The sequence below is a fragment of the Ceratotherium simum genome, chromosome X, assembly GCF_057802395.1.
Source record: "Ceratotherium simum simum isolate JZ-2026a chromosome X, ASM5780239v1, whole genome shotgun sequence".
Classification (NCBI taxonomy): Eukaryota; Metazoa; Chordata; class Mammalia; order Perissodactyla; family Rhinocerotidae; genus Ceratotherium; species Ceratotherium simum.
In genome coordinates, this window is record NC_141940.1 from 19,793,558 (window position 1) to 19,815,410 (window position 21,853).

The 21,853-nt window shown below is 35.8% G+C and overlaps 1 protein-coding gene across 1 annotated transcript in view; it reads right to left on the reverse strand.

The window, feature by feature from the left end:
* Positions 1-694: 694 nt before the first annotated feature.
* The window catches only part of STK26 (serine/threonine kinase 26), a 50,931-nt gene continuing 29,772 nt past the window's right edge, over positions 695-21,853 (reverse strand). Inside the window, exons 3-12 of the mRNA XM_004437275.2 lie at positions 21,258-21,488; positions 13,438-13,494; positions 8,277-8,385; positions 8,034-8,191; positions 6,986-7,171; positions 5,709-5,857; positions 4,557-4,650; positions 4,049-4,111; positions 3,832-3,968; positions 695-2,484 (exon numbers count right to left, since the gene is read on the reverse strand). Of these exons, the coding sequence (XP_004437332.1) occupies positions 2,460-2,484; positions 3,832-3,968; positions 4,049-4,111; positions 4,557-4,650; positions 5,709-5,857; positions 6,986-7,171; positions 8,034-8,191; positions 8,277-8,385; positions 13,438-13,494; positions 21,258-21,488 (1,209 nt within the window). The 3' untranslated portion in view covers positions 695-2,459. The remainder of the gene's footprint in view (positions 2,485-3,831; positions 3,969-4,048; positions 4,112-4,556; positions 4,651-5,708; positions 5,858-6,985; positions 7,172-8,033; positions 8,192-8,276; positions 8,386-13,437; positions 13,495-21,257; positions 21,489-21,853) is intronic.

The following is a 21,853-nucleotide window of genomic DNA, read 5'->3' on the forward strand; positions in this document are numbered from 1 at the left end:
TATATAAGCAAGCTATTTTTTATATACGACTTAAGGGAGAAAAGATGGATGGAATAGTTTCCTTACTCTCTTAGTCCTTACATCAGAAAAATCCCCTTTAATATACCTTACTCTACCCCTTTCCCACAGTCTACCACCTTCCTTCTTGCTCCTGGAATCATATCCAGTAACTAACTCACAGTCTAGACTAGATATTTAATAATAAGAATATATTGAAGCCCACTCACCTATATATTAACCCTATGGATCCTCAAAGCTATGTTAAGTTCATCTTTCTTTGACCTTTTCTGTAGGAAAAACTCAAATTCCTTCAGGCTTATATGCTATTTCTCACATCAGTTTCTGGAAGTCTTTGTGAAATTTGTTTTCCCCGGAGAACTATAGGGTTCCAATCTGTATAAGATATCCTAATAAAACTATAATTAGGGTGATCATATAATTTATTGTCCAACCTAGGACATTTTTGAGTGAAAGAGAGGACGCTATTAATAATTTTGTCAGGACAGGAGGCAGAAATGAGGACGATGTTCACTGTAGCTATAATCAATGCTTAATAAAATGTGAAGAATATCTTCTAATTTTCAATGGAAACATTGGCGTTAAAGTTCCAACAATAGATTAAAGGGCAAAGGAGAAATAATTTGAAACAATTAAAATACTATACCATACCCCCCTCAAGAAAACAAACATTGAGGACCATGAAATTCAAGAATTTATTTTTAAACTCCCCAAAACACTGGTGTATGCTTCACCTAGAAACATTTTACAGGACTAATAACTATAATGAATAAGCAATACAATTTCTATCCATGATACAGTTGTGTTGTCAAGTTTCAAATAATCAATTTATAAATTTGTTGCTTTTACTTTTACAAAAATATTCATTTAATCAATGATATGAGTTGCAAAATTATTTCCAGACCTCTACAGATTATAAACTGTAATTGAATTTCAGTTACATAGCAGGTGAAAATTTTAACTGAACCATTACTTCAAAATACAATATGTTAAAAGTATTGTTACAGTACAGGCACCAATGAAAAGAATTTTCTTGGCATATGATATGACAACAACTTATTCAAGTGTCTGTATTATTACAAAAAAAGAGGAGGTAATGGGCACTTTGACTAAAAACTGTATTCTTTACTTGAAGAACATCTTTCTTCTAATATTTGGCAATTCAGATTTTTAAAAATGTCTTCTGTGCAAAAACCAAGTTGTGCAGATCCAGACATTAACTATCAAAGCTAATTAATATCAATAATTCTACAACTACTGAAATATAGCCCCAGTTCAGAACTTAGGCAGGCATAATATATATACTGGGCTTAAAAGAGAAAAGGTATTACCCACATAACAGTACCATAAATATAACTGAAAATTAACTGTACAGTCTAACTTACCTTTGTACAGACAGAAATCATCCTGTACTACAGTTATTTTCATATGAACTAGAAAATGCTTATTTAAATACCCTTTCAAAATGAACAAATGCTGCTTATGTATTGGATAATTACGAAGAACAAAAATGTATAAATAGTTTATAGGACATTTTACTACCATGACAAAAATATGCTGGTGTAAATTATATTCATACCTGTTGATCAGGTATTTAATCACATGATGAACAGCTTTTTTAAACTCTCCAAATCCAAGCATATAATATGCAATTTCAGTCGAAGATTTTAAAAATGAAGCCTGACTAATTCCTCCAGTATTACTAAAAACCCATCCTTGGCTAATTGGTATTGTTTTAAATTTCCAACCATGTTAAATAAGGGTTAATTGCCTCTTCTAAAAGAGAGGGTAAATACTGCACACCAAAGGTACCTCTGTTGCTACACGTTGCCTATAAATGCTTCCAACACAGGGCTCTCGAATGCAATCGTCATTGAGCTGCCTGGAATTTCATACCAACTTGGTAGAAGAGTCAATACTTTTCAAAGTTTCATTTCCAAGAGCTTATGAAAAACTTCTTTTTTAAGAAGGTATGACTTGTTTCCACCTTTCCACCAATAGTCATTTTTTTAGAATATGCTTATGTTCAAAAAAAAAAAGCTTTTTGAGGCTTGATGATTTACAAAAGTCGAATATTTAGGATGACTTTGAAAGACCTGTATGTTTCATGAGTGTATAGTTAACTAAAGATCAAAACATGAAAGGTATTCATCCTAGTAACTTAAGTAATAATGATACCTAAAAGCAAAACTGTATCTCAACATTGACTAGAATACTGATGAAACTATAGTATTAAAAGTTATTCCTTACAAAATAATCTCTTTAAAATACAAAATGATAAAGACCATCACAAAATAGTTGAATAGCTTCTTCTAAATCTTCAATGTTGCAAAGATCCAAAAGGCACACGGAGCTCATGAGTTAAGCATCGTTAAGCTTGAAGTAGCTTTGGTGGGTTTCTCTGGGTCCATATGAAATAGAAGCTAATAATAATAAGTTTCTTAGGGAGATTCATCTGCTGAACACCTAGGAAATTAAGAAAAACTTAAATTGATACACAATATGCATGTTTCTATTTCTCATCTGTATGAACTCTGCAATGAATGAACTAATTCAGCAAACTAAATTCTTTCTATTGAGTCTCATCATGTAGATGTTAAAATATAAAGATGTTAAAAAAATCCCTTCTGCGCCTAATTTTACAACTTCCAATTGATTTGTTTGCAAATCAGAAAGAGAGGGGAGTTTTCCATTAAAATCTAAGAGATTTTAGGGGGTCAGCCGCGTGGGTTAGCAGTTAAGTGCGCGCACTCCGCTACTGGCGGCCTGGGTTCGGATCCCGGGTGCACACCGACGCACCACTTGTCTGGCCATGCTGAAGTGGCGTCCCACATACAGCAACTAGAAGGATGTGCAACTATGACATACAACTATCTACTGGGGCTTTGGGGAGAAAGAGGGAAAAAAAAGGAGGAGGATTGGCAATAGATGTTGGCTCAGGGCTGGTCTTCCTCAGCAAAAAAAAAAAAAAACAGGAGGATTGGCACGGATGTTAGCTCAGGACTGATGTTCCTCATCAAAAAACAAAAAATCTAAGGGATTTTAAAAGTGGCTTTAGTTTATAAGTGCAAGTGGGCTTTATCAGATAGGAAGACCTATGAGAGTATGTGATTTTACAGTCTGTATAGTTTGTTCCAATTTGATCCCAGTGGCATCACAAATACGAAGAAATATAAAGATGCACTGAGAAGCGATATAATGGGATTAAGGCTAAGATTAGTATTGCTTTATAACTTGCTTGAGCTAAGGAGTTGTGTGTATGTTTGTGTATGCATACAAAAGTCTTGTTTAAAAAGAGAATTTTAAAATTAAATGTGAGAACTTCACTAAATGTGAACAAAGTTAAACCAATAGTTCAGGAGACAGTATAGAAACTGAAGTCAAGGACCTTTTATTTTATAGTCTTGATTGAGTTCTTCTACCTAAAATCCTTTCCTTAACTTTTCTTATGGGGGTTACACTCATGAACTTGAGCACTGGAAATTACATGAAAGCATTCCTCAAGGGTGTTTATGAGGGCCAAAAGAAGAATATGCTCCGTGACCTTTTGTCTATACTCCTATTAACAGGGAAAGGGGAAAAATCCCATTTCATTCAGTGGAAAAGTACCTCGTAATGCCTGAAGATAATAATTCCAAAAACTAATGTTTAAGATGGGCAAGAAACATAACAGTTTTCAAGCATACAACTACTAAGAAGTTACTTTGCTGGGAATAATTGAAATGACTGATTCAAGGTAATTACATTGCATCATAAATGAACACCCAACAGAAAATGTAAAAATAATTTTTAAAAATCACATTTCAAGCTTACTTCTGAAATTTTTCAATTAATTTCTTCACCATTTTATCTGTGATGCCAGGACAGGCGGCTTCAGCCACAGCAATACTTTTCTCGAGTTCTTCAATTGCCTGATTCCTGCTAGCATTATTCTCATCCTGCTGTTTAAGCTGAGAAAGATCAATAGCTATAACATTTAAAGTTACTGTACTTCTTAAAATAGATATCCAAAGCTAATGAATCTACTTACTTCAGCAAACGCAGGTGTGATTATCATAGACAAACAGCTCAGGGTTTGCACAAGGTCTTGCTCCTTTGAACAAATAGTATAGTTATACACATGAAATTGAAATAGTCATTCATGTTTTTCTTAGTTATTCTATAACAAATGTGCACTAATTTGAATCCTCCCCAAAAGACCCAATATAAGGCAAGCCTCCATGCTTTCTTCCCATCACTAATTCCCATCCATCACCCAGAAGGCGTCTAACTTCTAAGATTATAATATACATCCATGATTCCACTGGGTTTATGTATCTCTAGGTAAAACCATTAAAAAACATACCAATGGCCACTTAAATGACTTCTATGACCTTTTCTTAATTAGCTCAAAAAATTACAAATGAAGCATACTATGGACACAGAGAAGTAGATAGGCATTTAGGGATACTAAATTCTAACAATTTTTGGCCATCATAATCTCACTACATAGTTTGAAAAAGTCTATCAAGAGGAATTGATCATCTCCATGTACATACTGCCCCGTTCTGTAGTTTCTTTGGATCAGGCTTCTTTCGCACAGTGGTAAAGCTCCACTCAGGATGAGTATTATTTTCCCTGCTGGTGGATTCCCTAAAGAGATTGCCAAAGAGAATTCTATTAAGTTCCTAAATAATTCAGCTAGGTGAAAATACCAAATCACTGCAGCCAGACCCTGAAGAGAGAACTGTCCCAACATATAAAAAATCATAGTATAAAAAAGCATTTGATCTCAGTTTCAGGTAGATACTACATTTTACTGAAGAGTAGCAGTGGTTCTCAACTCTAAGTGTACATCAGAATCACACGTGGAGACCTCGTACCATCTATGAATCCCTGCTCCTGCCCCTCCTCACTGACTGGATCAGGATCTCTTATAGTATGGCTTGTGATTTTTTTCAAGGCTTCACAGGCAACTCTCATGGGCAGCTAAGGCCAACAAGTATCAGAACAGGGTACAAAAACTATCCGTATATTTTTTATCCCTTTCAAAAGCTGGGGAATTTCTCATAAATGCAGGACTCTGAGAGTATTATTTAAAGAAATTTGGTATTGCCTTTGTGCCAATTCAGCCAGTGAAGGAGTAAATTTTGGTGTAGCCTATAGACTTTCCTAGTCTAAATTAAGTTATGGACTTAGAGGCTAAAATGTTAATGTAAATGCTGCAGTTAAAAAACAGTGCAATTTTTTAAGCAGGTATAAATCATATATAAATGAATATTTAAATGTACCAGTCTGATCATGGTTTGGTACATGGCCAAGAGGTGGGAAAGGCCTGGCAGTCAGTTCTTCAGAGGGATTTTGTAGGTTGCCACCAAAGAATGAGAAGACATAGCCCCTTATCACTTTGGGCAAACTAATATAACACCTTGAATCGAATCTTATTCCAAAACTTTGTAATATACTCAAGTATCCACTAGGGGTTAGACCAAGACCATTTAAAACTGGAGCAATTCACTCCTAAGAAAAACATGTTTCCAAATTCATTGTACTCCACAGAGTGTAATTTTAAAAGATTTTCACAGTTTCTAAAGTGAAACTTTAGGATATGGTTTACATTTTATGCTAGAGAAAGCATACTGGATCATAGTTAAAAGATATGCAATATTAAAACAGGCTACCTACATAAAAATTAAATAATTTGTACATACGAATCAGAGCCCTCAGAATCAGATTCATCATCACTGTGTCCTTCTGCCTTCCATCTCTTAAATCGATCTATCAGTTCAGTCAGATAAGAAGTCTTCTTTGAATTTTTTACAATGAATTTGTGTTTCAGAAGTTCTTTAGCTGTAGGACGCTAAGGAAAACAATGAAGGATGCATGAATATTTCTAGGCTCTTTGTGATTACAAGGGGTGGTAAGAAATCATTTCAGTTATTAAGCTGAAAGATGTAAAAGTATGTCTGTAAACATAAGAAAAACTAAAATGCTGTAGGACAATAGCTAATTCTATTTCTGAAGTGGCTCAAGGCAACCCAAGTAAATTCACTACTTTGGTACCAATTTGTTAAAGCCCAATGGACAAAAGGCGGCCTACCTACTAGCAAACTGGCAGGTAGGGCCTTCTCAAAAGCCGAGAAACATATGGCAGGATTTTGAAAGTAAAGTAAAAATTTAAAAGCATCTCAAAATAATGCTTTCTAAATACTTTTACTTAATGTAAATTGAAAAAAACGGATGGAAACTAGCAAGGCTGTAACTTTGTTATTATCTGCACACATCGTATGATCCTCAGATTAATCCCTTCTCTATCGCACATTAATTTGTACTGCATCTCAATACAAATACCAGGTGCTGCGGGGATATTTCCCCCTAGTATTTTATTAATATTAGAATATTCATTATCAACTTAAAAATAGTTACATCAAACTTAGTTCTTGTATATTTCTAGTTTCTAGAAGTCACCAGGCAGCTTTATTTCAAAAACAATAAAACAATGGTAATCAAATTTGCGAGGTAAATGAGTGGAGCTCACTAGACTTCAGGAAAAGTATACAACTTCGTGTTGGAATTCCTAAACGTTAAATGAAAAAATAGTGAAACGCAAACATAACTTTTCATGAAAAATAAATACACAGTTGAATAAAAATCATTGTGAATAGTTACACATATGCTTTAATAATGACATCCTATAAAATGAACTTTATTTCTCAAATTTCTTTCCCCCTGAAATAGGAAAGATCAATAGAATAAGGAAGAAGCTAGGGACCACGAAAAAGAGAAAAAGATGCACAGGAAGGAGAAAAGGAAGTAAGGATCTTGTTAAGAACTGAACAGAATTAGCAATATAGAGGGAAGAACCAGATTGCTGGATGCATCTTAGATAATTCTCACTTGCACTGTATTCCTCACTGTAGGAAAAAAACACATTTGCTCTATGGATATCTGATAATAGAAAACAGTAGTAATAGCAATATATACTTACAAATGATGGATCTTTGTTCAGGCAAGCATCAATAAACTCCTTAAAGGACTTAGTAAATTCTCCGACAAGAGTTGGAGGATTGTTTTTTGGAATAAGAAACAGAACTCTCATCGGATGCATATCGGAGTTAGGTGGCTCTCCCTTGGCTAGTTCAATAGCAGTAATTCCCAATGACCAAATGTCAGCCTAAGGCAAGAGAAAGAAAAAGGAATTACCTTGAAACTCCATTCCAGCATCCTGCCACAAAATAACTTGTGGAATCTAATGGTCATACAATATTAAAGTGTTTCAAGAAATGTGATGTTAATAAATTTTTATTAATAGAATTCATTTATTTAAAAAAATTATAAAATTCCCTACTTTGTGCCAGATACCAAATTCTAGGCACTGAGGATTCAGGGGGTGAATAAACCAGACAAAAATCCCTGCTCTCAAGGGGCTTATGTTCTAGCAGAAGAAACAGATAAATAAATAAACAATATGATGTCAGATGGTGCTAAGTCCTGTGAAGAAGATAATAAATCAGGATAAAAGAATAATGAATGACAGGATCAAGGGACTGCATATTTACACAGGATGGCTAGGGAAGACTACTCTGTGTAGGTAATGTTTAAGCAGAGACCTGATCGGGAGGAAGGTTATTCCAGATAGAGGGAAGGGCAAGTGCAAAGGTCCTGAGGCCAGAGTGTACTTGCTATGTTTGCGAAACAGCAATGAAGCCACTCTGGCTGAAGCAGATAGAATATACAGGAGAGTGATAGGAGATGAGGCTGGATAGGCAGAAAATGGCCAGATCATAGAGAGCCATGTATGTGAAAGTAAGGACTTTGGATTTACTTCCAAGTGGGATGGAAGGCCATTGATGGGAATAGGGTCCAAATATTACCAGCATCAAGGGAACTTATGATTTAGCAGCAACATGTGACATAATTCTAGCTTTAAAAATACTATAAAAGGAAGGAAAATTAAGGCAGTTTATTAAAGAGGATAGTAAGCTATATAAAACTTATTATTCAAAACAAAACAGTTTGTACAGGTAACACTTTACTTTTGAGTCATAAGCCGACTGTTGAATAACTTCAGGAGCCATCCAAAATGGTGTTCCCACGAAGGTATTTCTTTTAATTTGTGTATCTGTCAGCTGGCCAGCAACTCCAAAGTCAGCAAGTTTAACATCCCCTTGTTCTGAGAGCAAGACGTTGGCAGCTAGGAGGAAAAAGGAAATGAAAAAAACCTCAGCTTCCTCAGAATGCATCTATTTTTCTCAGGTTCATATTAGACTTCTGTATACCTTTTATGTCTCGGTGAATTTTCTTTTCTGAATGCAGATAGTCCAGACCTTTCAAAATTTCCTTTAGCATGGTAGCGATCTGAAACTCATCAAATGGACCAGCTCTCAGCTTAGGGAGAAAAACACACACACATACACATATAAATGTTTGGAACAATTAAGTTCAAACTTGATATTATCTCTGAAATAAGGGAATCACTTACATATATGAAGCAGTTCTGTTATTAAACCAATATTTAAACAAATGATAAAAAATTTAAAAGGTGAAGGAAGAGTAAAAAAGTTAAGTCAAAGGGCTCAAAGAGTTTTTAAATGATTAGATTTAATCTTGACAGATAATACAAGCGGTCTTACCTATATACTAGCTCCAAATCCTGAGATTCTTAAATCTTGACATCAAAGATTTAAGAAATATGCTTAAATAACGACAGACTAGTTTTCTTTTCTTCAGATAGAAAAAAGAAATCAGCTACTTAAATTTTGGCATTTGCTGTTTAAAAGTTATTAAATATTTACACTGAACTGATTTTCAGGTCAGAAAGTCCAGAAGATTTCTGCAGTAACCCAATTTGATACAGGTCCACCGTAGCACACTTCTTAGAATTTATGTATTTCAATAACATTGCAAAGCATAGAGCTTTTTTGAGACTCAAATTTAAAATTTAGACAGGAATATAATAATTAAACTATTCAGACTTTCATTGTAAAAAAAGTTATCAAATCATGGAGGGATACAGTTTTTCAAATGACTGTAACACATTTCCCTTTCTTTCCCCATCCCTGTACCAAAGCCAACAGTTCCAAACTGGAATACAAGAAAAGCAATGATTAGGTTTCAGGAGAACTTGTAATGGAATATCTGAAAATCTCTCTTTAAAATAAATGGTTATTTTAAAATTCTGGTACCTCATAAAGCACAAACAGTGGACTGTATAATATTATTACAGGAAAAGGGTGGGAATCGAAAGTCAGAGCTGAGGTAGAGCTCTGTTTGCTGGAAGGAGGGAAGAGGTGGTGAAAATCAAACACTGCCCAGTCTGCCTCACACTGGGAGGGATTCACAGCTCTTTGGCACCTTGTGTATTTCATCTTTCATGAATGCCATATTTATTCTGAATAAAGGGCACTTTCATGTTGAAATTTAACAGCTTAAAATAGAACCCATACTTTGGTCTCACTATTTAATATTAACTGTGGTCTGGATATATAGTATATACTACAGGGACATCTGTAGTTCAATAGGTTCCTAGGTAACATTATCTATTTACTTTCAAATCTGTCAACTTCCACCCCAAATGTTTCTATTTAAACAGTAGTGATTAAAGTCATTCTAAAAGGTGAAAATGGCATATTATTTTATCGATTGCTGGCAATGAAATTCTGAGCTACTAACCAAATAACTGAAAGACAAACGTCATACTACTTAAAATTAGTAATTAGCATCACTGATCATAAAATCTTGACAGGGCCAGAGGAGGTATACCCTCCGTTACTTAAGAAATTGGGAAAGGTCCTTATAAGGGGTACTAGCTATCATTCTGAATGACTTCTAAAATGGCCTGGAAAAGCCAGTGTATTACCTAATACAGAATTTAAAAAATATATTTAAGTAAAAACAAACAAAAAAGGGGTACTAAACACCCATTAGCTTATCTGGTATATTTAAAAATTAGTAAAATTTAAGATTCAGTAAAAGTAAAATCTCAGTTAACTGGGTACTGGAGGAGGATGGGAGAGGAGACTCCATAGCAAGGAAATGGGAATGGGATGGTGGCACAGTTGGGTTTTTCTGGTTAATTATCAGACAGAAAACTATCCTAAATCTTGTGGTTAAAACGTTTCCTTAGCCATGTCGATAATGATTAGAAAAAGGGAAAAAAGGGAGTTGGAAAGAGAAGGAAGGTAAAGTAGATGGGACAAACATTGTTTTCTTTTATTTCCAATGCAAACTTGGGAGAGATAATGCCAAGATCTTGGTCCACTATCCTTGGAGTGCATAATTGAACTTCTCTCCAATGGCTGAAGCTCGTGCCACGTCTCTAATAGCTAATACCTCTGCCTCCAGGGCAGTGTTCTGGCCTTGGGTAATTTGCCTCTGTCAGCTGAGGATATGCAGGAGAGGGATATTTGCTCTTTCAAAGACTAGATACTTATGGGCTTGGGGATTTTCCCCACATTCCTGTGACTTGTAGCGGGTTCCTAATGAAGCATGCTATGTTATGCCTTCTCTTACAGTTAAGCATATTGTTTCCAACTTTTTTCCTTGGTGCTCATGTTTTATTCTATTAACCATATTATATGTGTTTTTATTGTAAGCCACTGTAATTCTTATTGGAAAGAAGTGAAGTATAATAAATTCAATAAAATAACGTACAGTATGCTCAAAGTCTGTTCACATACAACTAAGTTTTTTTCAATAATAGGAGGGAATCTTGAGATATACACTATATAATGTTGACATAAATTACAAGTCATAATCATATTCCATTAATCGGGCACCAGTTTAAAGTGATAAACACTCTCTGCTCAGTGTCCCTCTTGTTTTCTCTTGTTCCTGGTAGCAGTGCCCTCCTCTAAGAATAATCCTTTCTTAGATTCCCCAAATGATAGGGGATAGATTCCCCAAATCATTTGTATAGGACTATTCATAGAGAAGAAATAGCACATTTTCTCATCATTTGCTCTCCCTACAATGTCCAGTTAAATGAGGTATATAATTAAATCACAATATTATTGAATTTTAGAGCTAGAAAAACAAAACTAGAGAGATTGCTAACCTAATTTCTTCATTGAACATCTGAGGAAATTAAGGCACAAAAGTTAAATGGCTTGCCCAATATTAGCCAGCTAGTCAATGGCAGAACCCGGACCAGGACCTAGGTCTCCTGATTTTTTATTTTTTAAATTTTATTTATTTTTCCCCCAAAGCCCCAGTAGATAGTTGTATGTCATAGTTGCACATCCTTCTAGTTGCTGTATGTGGGACACAGCCTCAGCATGGCCGGAGAAGCGGTGCGTCAGTGCGCGCCTGGGATTCTAACCTGGCCCGCCAGCAGCGGAGCACGCGCACTTAACCGCTAAGCCACGGGGCCGGCCCTCGTCTCCTGATTTTTAGCCGCTACGGGGCTAAGGACATTTTAAGTTCACTGAATTTATGCTAATTGGTATTTGTTCTATTAGGTGGACATCAGAATGGCAGGATAAGACTAAGATCTTACAATCATTTCATTCAGAGATTTCATAAAACTGACCAAACTATTCCTGGGCGACACAGATTGCGTTAGTTAGGAGTGGCCCAGTGTCCAGTGCTTAACATTGCTAGCAGTGATCCTGATGAAAGCCAATGCCCACAAAGCAGGGAAGAGACACGGTGAGCACCTTGGGGGACCAGACAAGGTAACTGTGATAAATTTGGAAAGGGCTCTTAATATTTAAAAAGTGCAAGGAAGATTGTGGAGCAATTGCGAGGCTTCTTGTGGAGCTAATGAAAAAACGATTGTATAATAAAACTCTGTGACAAGACAAATAGAAATGAGACCATTTAACTTCAAGAGGAGAATGAGATTTGACTCCATATGCACGAAGGATTATTATATAAAGAAACTCCAGTTGTGTTCTCTCACTAGAGAGGAGAGAGAAAGAAAAAACAAGCTCAAGCTTTAGGATATAAGAATTAGATTAGACACAAGGAAGGATTACCTAACTCAGCAACTGATTAAACGGAGATGAATTCCTAGAAAGACATGAGGCTCTCCCTCAAGTTTAATTACCATTTATTTCGAACGGTTTAAATATGGTTCTGTCTAAAGGAAAGAAAATCTCTTATGGTCATTTCTGTTCACAGGATTATTTGAAACTGTGGAGTCACTGGCAGTCAGGACTACAGCCTTTTAAAAATATTTAATCACTTTCAGTTAGGGAAACTCATCTCCACTTAAAAACATAAGAATTAAAACATTATTTGATGATCCTAATCATCAAAACATTTTATTTTTATGGCCAGCCCCCGTGGCCTAGTGGTTAAGTTTGGCACTCTCTGCTTGGGTGGCCTGGGTTTGGTTCCCAGGCGCAGACCTACACCGCTTGGTTTGCGGCCATGCTGTGCTGGTGGCCCACTTACTAAGAAATAGAGGAAGATTGGCACTGATGTTAGCTCAGGGCAAATCTTCCTCCAGAAGAAGAAAAAAACCTTTATTTTTAGAAACAGCACACTTTATAATTTTAAAGGCAGAAGCATGCTAATAAAATATGTCATATAACATTAAAGATGGAAGGGAAATTACAAATAACTTAGTGCAACTTCTTTGTTTTATAGGACATCTAAGTCCAAGCAATTTATGGGTCTGGTTCACAGTCACAGATTTAGTTATGAATAAAGCCAGCCCTATAACCTCAGACTCCCATAGGCCAGCCCAGTGGTCATTCTACTACACAAAGTTGCCTCTAATAATTCATATTGAATTTTAAATATAATTTAAAATTCTTTTCATATTAATAAAGATTTTAAAAAGGTAAAAAACCAACATTGATAGAATCACACTAACTTGAGGAAAACAACCCGTGTTTCTCAAAAGCATTTTGTGGGTGAACACATCTTCACGGGGTGGAACTTTTCCTACACACTGCAGGATTTTAGCATCCTCATCTCTGCCCACTAAAATGGCTGTAGCACTTCCAAGTCATTGTGACAACCAAAAATGCCATCACATTTCCAAATGACCTATAGAGGGGCAGAGAGAACTCTGTAGAGACCTGGGTCTATAGACCTACATGGTCAGAACCCAGGAACCACTTGTAGTGACAGTTATCTGAATTATATATTTTTAAAAATCTAAGAATACTCAGTGTTTTCAGGGATAAGCTTGCAAAAGTAAACCTCCAAACTGATAGCAATTGTCACACACTCATTCCTAATTTGGGGGGCTTTATTTTATTAAGCTATTTGCATTTCTTATGTACTCTAAGAATGTCAGCAACATGCTCAATCCTGCAATACGGCTGAATCTACGTTAAGTGTAGTAGTCCTGAAGAAAGTGTTTAATTTGAACACATTAACTAAAGCAACCACTTAGCTTGCCCAAAAGCTGTTCCTTACACCAATTAAAAGAAAAGTTAAAGTATGGATGTATATGTGTGTGTGTAATGATTTAAAAATACTTACAAGGTCCAGTGCTGAACCGCCACCCAGGTATTCCATTATTATCCATAATTTTGAACCCTGTAAAAAACCATGAAACAATTTAATAATTATAAACCTGAGCCAAATAATCTATGAGCATAAATGTTAAATCTGACATACCAATGTACTGGTTCTAAAATACAGTTTTAAAATTAGTTGTTTGGAAACCAGAATATTTTTTTCCATAGAAGAGTACAAATGAAAGGAAAGTTCTGAGTCTTGACCCTCCCCCAAATCTATTTAGCCTATGATCTAGCTAAATAAGTAACAAATTATTATTTCTTATTGTTAAATTATTAACAATTTTTATAAAACCCAGAAAAAAGAACCATAGCTTTAAATGATTATTTTGAATGATGATATTGAAAAGAAAAGATAGCTACATTTAAAAATGAGGAGGTAAATGGACTCTTGTAGAAATTCTGAATGGGGCTTCTGGGTGCTTCCCATGTGATTTTAGAGTTTGAGGACACTGGATATTTTGCCTTATTTCAGCTTTTGGCTTTTGTTTTAATGTCCTTTACAACTTTTATCAGCCACGATTAATGGGCATTTTTGGTACATATATGGAACCTAGAAAGAATATTGTTTCCCCTCATCCCCCAAGGTAAATGGATAAGAGAAAGGGATTGCGTAGCTTAAAAAGCATATGATTACTCCAGGTAGAATTAACTTCACTCTAAGTTGTACATGAGGAAATGAGGCTCATGGGGCAGTACCTGTGTATGAATTCCTAAACAAGTGTATACACACACACACACACACACATCACTCAGCTCTATAAGATAAAAATTGGAATAAATTTTTAAATCTTTTTTTCTTTGAGCTATAGCTTGAAATACTAGGGGCACTTCTCTCTCCATACCATTTCAAGAGTGGTATTCTCTGAATTTTTGTGGGATCAGAAAGTTGACTGGAAGTGGAATGGTTGGTTTTGCTATACTGGCAAGTAGACAAGTTGTGGATGGCTTGTGTTCCAAAAGTCCTTTTTTAAGTAAGATCTTTGGAATTTGCAAAGCAAGCATTTTCGCATAAAAATAATGTCTGGGTTCCTGGGGTAGTCCCCCTCAAAAGACAATTTAATGCAAAGGTATCCATAGTATAGCTTAAAGAGTACCAGAGAAACTAACTACTATTGACACCATAACAATGTTTTGAGGGGAAAAACATAAGCAGTGTTGTGCTTCAACTTGAGATACTAGGAACACATTTCTCACCTTTACAGCCCCAGCTGTGGCATGAAGATTCTCAAGCTACTGCTGGTAGTCCTCAAACTCTAAAATTCCTGGGAAGTACTAAGGAGTTCCATTTAAAATTTCCAAGTGTCTCCGTAAGGCGTGGGCTTTATCATGGCGGAGAATGGACTCCAGTAACATGAGTGTTTAGGTGACATTGTAGTATGGGAACTGGGATGTTGCTTAGGGTTAGGGACGGAGGAAGGAGGGCTCAGTTAAATCAAGGTGAAAGGATTCCCTTCTTTTTTGATGCTGTCACTATGTAGGATGTATAAGAGAAAAGAGGAACAACCACCCTCCCCCCAATCTTGACATCCACTCTCTCCTGTCACAGCAGGCCAGCTTGAACTGAGGAAAGAAAGAGCTGAGAGCCTTTGCTATCAGTGGTGTCTAGAGTAGGAAAGAGAGAAATAAATCTCCATAATAGGGGGGAGGAGAGAGGAGTTCCAGAAATCATTCATGTAACTCGTTATTATGTATAGAAATTAAGCACTCAGAATTTGAGAATTATGAACCTGATGTGTCTTTATACTTTTTTCAAGAGAAGAAAAAAGTGTTTCTCACAATGCCATATAGCCTGAGAATTTTTTCTTTTGCCACAAGTTTGTTTCTAATAAGTACTATATTCTACCTTATGAATTTAGAATGCTTCCCACTCACCTGACATTTAAAAGAAAAACATCTTATAAAACATGTTTATCTGTTTTGCAGTTCTGCATGAATGAAAGCACCTGTTTTCCAAGTTAAAAACAATGTGTGTGGGTTTTTTGGGTAACAATTCAAAACAGAAACTTACCAACTGTCTGTTCTTCACTAAAAAGTATTCACAGAAAGCTTAAAATGTAATTAAAGTTATGACTAAGCAACTTCCAGATCTGAAAAGAAGGCTTCCTCCTAGCAAGCGAGCTGTTCAGTGGAACTAGGACTCTTCTGAGACAGGCAGGGAACCAGAGCTGCCTGATAGCTTTTCTGGCTGCTTCCTTCTGATTGCCACTTTTGGAGATAAGCCTCACTGGAGGATGGCCATAGGTCAGGACATTGAGAAGACGGCTAGGCAGGCATGGGGACTGAAGCAAGGTCTGAGTGGGCACAGGTAGGAATGGTGAGCTGGTGGGGCTCCTCCCTGCTCAAGGAAGCTTAACCCACAGAAGCTCTTCTTACTAGTTCCTTGTCCACCGCAGGTATCAAGGAAAACACCCATCATAAACAAGACAAAACAAAAAAACCTAGACCCTGTGTTTGTATTTTTTGGGGGGACTACAACTTCTACCTTTGATTTCTTGTAAAAGATGTTTGTTTTGGAGAACGCAAATAAGTATGTTTTGTTTGCTTTTAAATAATTTAAAAGGCTAAGATGATATTTACATACTGGTTTACAATTCCAAAAGAGCCAAGTGACTGTAAACCATAACCATACATCCGGCACATTTAAGCATAGGAAGTCTCTGAAGGAAAAACTCCGCTTAAAAGATGATCCACATATTTTAACAATGGGTTGGAGGAGTAAGTCTAAAGTCCTGCATCAACATGAGTGGTCAGTTAGGGGTTAAGAAATGGCTCTGTTCCAAAATTCAGAATGCCTGAAGAGTAAGTACAGATCTTCCTTGATTTACGATGGGGTTAAATCCCGATAAACCCATCATAAGTTGAAAATATCGTTAAGTTGAAAATGCACATAATAGACCTAAGCTACGGAACAACATAGCATAGCCTAGCCTACCTTAAATGTGCCCAAACACTTAACACTAGCCTACAGTTGGGCAAAATCATCTAACACAAAGCTTATTTTATAACAAAGTGTTGAATATCTCATGTAATTCATTGAGCACTGTACTGAAAGTGAAGAACAGAATGGTAGTATGGGTCCAGAATAATTGTCAGTATATCAGTCATTGATCCTCGTGATCGTGTGGCTGACTGGGAGCTACACTCGCTGCCGCTACCCAGCATCAGGAGAGAGTGTCCTACAGTATATATCACCAGCCTGGGAAAAGATCAAAATTCAAAATTCGAAGTACGGTTTCTACTGAATGTGTAATGCTTTTGCATCATCATAAAGCTGAAAAATCATAAGTCGAACCATCATAAGTTGGGGACTGTCTGTACTCTAGAGTTGTACTATTTACTGGGGAGAAGTTGGAGCCTAGTGTTAACAAATTACTGGTGTCTGGAGTATCAACTCTGTCACCCCATGAGGCCTTTGAATCCCACTGTTTGTCCCTAAAGCAGACACTTGGCCAAAGAGGGGAGAAATGGTACTATGGAACTTGGAATTCATTTGCTCATAGAAAAGATATTTAAAATACCCATTATATGTATTTGAAAGATCCTTATTGTACTACATATCAAGTACATGTTGAATTAAGTGGACTGGTCTGTGAATCTAATAGCCGATCATAATATTGACCACATAACCAGCATGTATAAGTAAAATAAGCCAGTCGCCAAAGGACAAATGTTGTATGAGTCCATTTATATGAGGAACCTAGAGCAGTAAAATTCATAGAGACGAAAGTACAATGGTAGTTACCAAGGACTATGGCGAGGGGAGAATGGGGAGTTACAGTTTAAGGTGTATAGGGTTCCAGTTGAGGAAAATGAAAAAGTGCTGGAGATGGATAGCGATGATGGTTGTAAAACAACTTGAATGTGCTTAATGCCACAGAACTGTACACTTAAAATGGTTAAAATGGTAAATTTCATGATGTATATTTTATCACAATAAAGAAGAAACAGCATGTAAAATTTTATAGAACTGTAAGGGGCAGTAGAGATCATCTTGCCAGATACTTTACCACCTCTGAATCATTTTCTTCCAGTCTAGAATGCCTTGTCTATACCCCACCCTCACACTCCAACCCCCACCAAATCATACTCAAGACCTAGTTCAAATGCTACTCCCCAGTTTTAGAATTATTGCACTTGATGTAGCTACAGATAAGCAGGTAATATGAAGCAAGTCAGATATACCTATCTAGGGCTAAGAAGAGAGGCTGGAACCAGGGACATGAATTTAGAGGTTGTCAAAATGAAGTGGATGAAACTGACAAGGGCAAATATGCAGAATGAGAGGAATATCCATAGTAGCACTCAATAAATGTCTGCTGAATTGAATCCAATATGGGGCTTCTTAGAGGTGTGTTATATGAAGTTTAAAGCTATTCCTATTTTGAGAAAAAAAAACATTGTAAGAAGGAGAAAATTTGTCCCTCTTCAATTTCCCTCAAGTTATATAAGAAAACTCCAAAATTTTAAAAAATTAAAGAATATTCCAGAAACAGTCATCATAAACTGGAAATAAGCACACACAAAAGTCTCAGAAAAAATGAGAAGACCAAAAATCTATACAGACTCTATTCTGAAATATTTTATTTCAATCATTCAATTCTTTTTTTTTGTCATTTGATAAATATCAGTGGTGGTGGTATGTGGAGGGGGGCATATTTCCTTAACATAAACAGAAATCTAAAGGCAATTTTCAGCAGCAAATAAAGGCATGATTCAAATTCTATTAAATGCCCAAGTGAGCTTCATTTTAAGATTTACATCGAACTAGAAAAAATATTTAAAGATTTTATAAAAGATTTTTCCAATATTATGAGATCAGAAGGGAAGGTTTGCTTATTTTAGCACTCTTCATAAAGACTAACTTTGTCTCTCAAGAAAATCTGCAGTGAACTAAAATTAAAGGAAAATACTGTGGTCATACTGATGTGTTTGTCTGGTTTTTACTCTTGTTTTTAAAAATGAAGTTATACAGCGAGCTCAGTCAAAATGAATACCTAGTACATTTTTGCATGTTTCAAGGAAATCACTACAACTGTATACAGTTTCAGAGAGCATATAATTTTGTCTCAAATGCAATAACTTTTCCTCCAGCTTAGAGAAGTCTTGGTTATGTATGATATCCTGTGTAAGGACAACCTGAGAAAAACCCATATCCTACTTTACTCAATTAATTTGACTCACAATCTCCCAGGTCATCTCAAATGGAAGGCTGGGCCACAATAAGAACATAAGTCGATTGATAATGCAGTTCTCTGATGGTACTTAGAGGATGTAGCCTTGAATTACATTGACTGCATAAACAGAACCCTGTTATATTTGATGTGATTTTAGTTAAAAAAAAAATGCAAGCCCACAAAGTCACACTATGTTTTAATATAAATGGAAAATAAACAAGTTGGTCAATTTAAGAAAGTAATTTAAATAAATGGTATTAAAGGGTTATAAAATCATAAGATATTTCTTTTTCTTTGTGTGTATATGTGTACATCTATATAGAGATAATAAATGCATACATATTTACTTTAATGTAAACAGATTCAGGACAAAAAGAATAATTATTAGCCAGCTGTGAATTTCTACAATTTTATCATGAAATGACATGTTTTTTCAAAGTAGTCTTTCACATCATGGACTTTAATTAATGATCGGTAAAAGAGAGAAAAATAATTCAGTTTAATCCTTTAAGAAGACATCATGGATAATGCTTTTATATCACTGACTGGTCTGAGAACATTCTGCAATCAAGATTTGGACAAAACAAACTATCCATTTTATTTATTTAAAGATTAGGTATTTATTGGGTGACTGGTACATGTATACTATGAGGGGAATTTTTTTTAAATGTGAAATCTGAGGAATAAATAATACTAACAGAGCTATAATTTATTTTCCATAAGAGTACTGAATATGAATAAACAAAGGCTATAAGCAACCAATAAAACAGGCATACTGTTCACTACTCATTTTCAATATAATATAGAATAGCCAATTTTATATAGGGCTTATTTAATATTTTAAGTCAGTTATCGAAAATAGTTTATCTGTTACAGGTGCGTAAAAATAGCAAAGGTTCAGGTTTGCTCTAGAGTGGGTCTGGAATTACCAGGATTTAATCCAGAAAGAGTAAACCAGAACTAGCAAACAACACACACACACACACGAGACAACAAATTCCTGGGGCTACCTACAACCAAGTCTGCTACAGGAATTAGCAGGGGGACTTAAAACTAGTGAGACTGAGCGACAACTCATAGGATTCCTAAAAAAGAATCTGATCCACTAAATAAGTTTTTAAGAAAAGAATACCAAAGCAAAATATGCCACAAAGAATCAAATAATTATGTATATAGTAAAATAGAGTAATGGCTAACACTTAGAAGTAAATTGGATAGGAATTACCAGCAGTATCACCTCCTCTTGGAAGCCTTTCCTTCACACCACCCCTCAGAAAAAGGACAGAGTGACTATTTGCTTATTTGTGCCCCATCTGTACCTTATACATACTTAATCACAAAATCTGCACCATTTTAGTGCACTATGGGACTGTGAGCTCCTTAATGGCAGGAGTGAGTTGTTCATTCTTCTATCTCTATCACCTAGTACAGTGTATGACACACAATGACTGGCTGTTCAATGATTCATTCTACTATGCATTCATTCCACATTAATAAAATTCATGTAATATTAGAATAAATCAGACATTGTAAAAAGGCAGTAAAATTGATGACGAATTTCTATATCAGTATTGACTAATATAGATAGATTATCCTAGGGTTTATTTGGTCAGCAGAACATAAAAAGATAGCATTAATTTTTATGCAGGCCAACAGCTTGATGAGTTATAAACACACCCTTTTTGGCCTAGAGATAGATGAACAAAACACCAACCAAACGAAACACCGTTCCCCCATTGTAAACCCTGAAAAGCAACGATCTAACTAATACTGGCTTCCTTTGAAAAACTTCAACATGAGCACAAAAATTATTAATTTTAAAATAATTTAAACTCTAACATAAGGTAGATTTTTCTTGCTATTTATCCTTCACACTTCAATAGACATCAATCCTGACTTCTAACTCTGGAACCCAAGAACGCTTGGGTTTTACTAACCAAAGAGTTTTCTGTTATGCAGTAACATCTCCATCTGCTGGAACTTTGGGTGTCTGCTAATTCCATGGAAACTAAAAATCCAACTTTTCTTTTTTGGAGGAGGTGGGGAATAGATACTATTCCATTTAATTCCATTTCAACAAATGTTTATCATGTACTTAAGATGTGCCATGCCCTGTGCTGAGTGATATAAAACCAAGACTGGTTGAGCTATAAACTGTCTGCCATCAAGGAGCTCACAACCTGGAGGGACAGATGTGTAAATAACCACTGTAACTCAAAGGAGTGACATACAGTATTTACATATTCCATCAATTCTGAGACAGACTGGACCTTCAAGAATAATGCGTGGAAGCCCAGGGGGAAAGCTCTTTTCTGACAAAGGATATGTCTCAAGGACCAGCTACATTTCTGCTGCTCCATCAACCCAGAAGTTCAGGTGTGGAAAAACGGTGCAGCCGAGGACTGGGATGCATTCAGGATACAGCTGCTAAATCTAAAAACAGTCTCTTTGGCACTATAAATGGAGCTGGATTCTGCCTGGAGGCCAAAGACTGCCAAATCCTAATTTAAGACATTGCCTTTCAAAAAATAGAATTTAAAAAAAAGAAAGAAAAAACTTATAATGAAAATACTTTGTGACTTAAATAATACAGCACACACATTACCTTTAAATATGATCCATAGTATTTTGTTACATATGAGCTGTCGCACTGACTCAAAACAGTTATTTCTTGCTGAATGTCTTCAATTTCATCTTCAGCTTCCTCAAGGTCTATGATTTTAATAGCAACCACTTGCTGGGTACGGTTATCAATTCCTTTGAAAACTTCTCCAAAGGAGCCTTTTCCAATGCGTTCTAATTTTGTGAACAGTTCTTCTGGGTCAGCTATATTATTCTAAGGAGGAGAAGAAAGAAAAGAAAGAACACAAATGTTTTGCATCACATTTTTTTAAACGAAGGAAAATAAATCATATAAGACATCACATTTTTTAAAAGCATACAAACTCCCTTGACTCTCCACACGTGCTTTGTTAGAACAATTGTAATCCTAAATGGCCAGCTAGTCTGTATTCTACTGAATCACCCACACTAACTGGGTTTAGCTGATCCTACTACCATAAACAATCCCATAGAGCAAATGTGGTCTCTGGTGCCTGCAAAACAGATGGGAACTTTTGAGAATAAAGCAGCTGATTATACACAATTCACACATCAATGCAACGGTAGCGATAGTGACAGATACCTAAGCTAACCTAACAT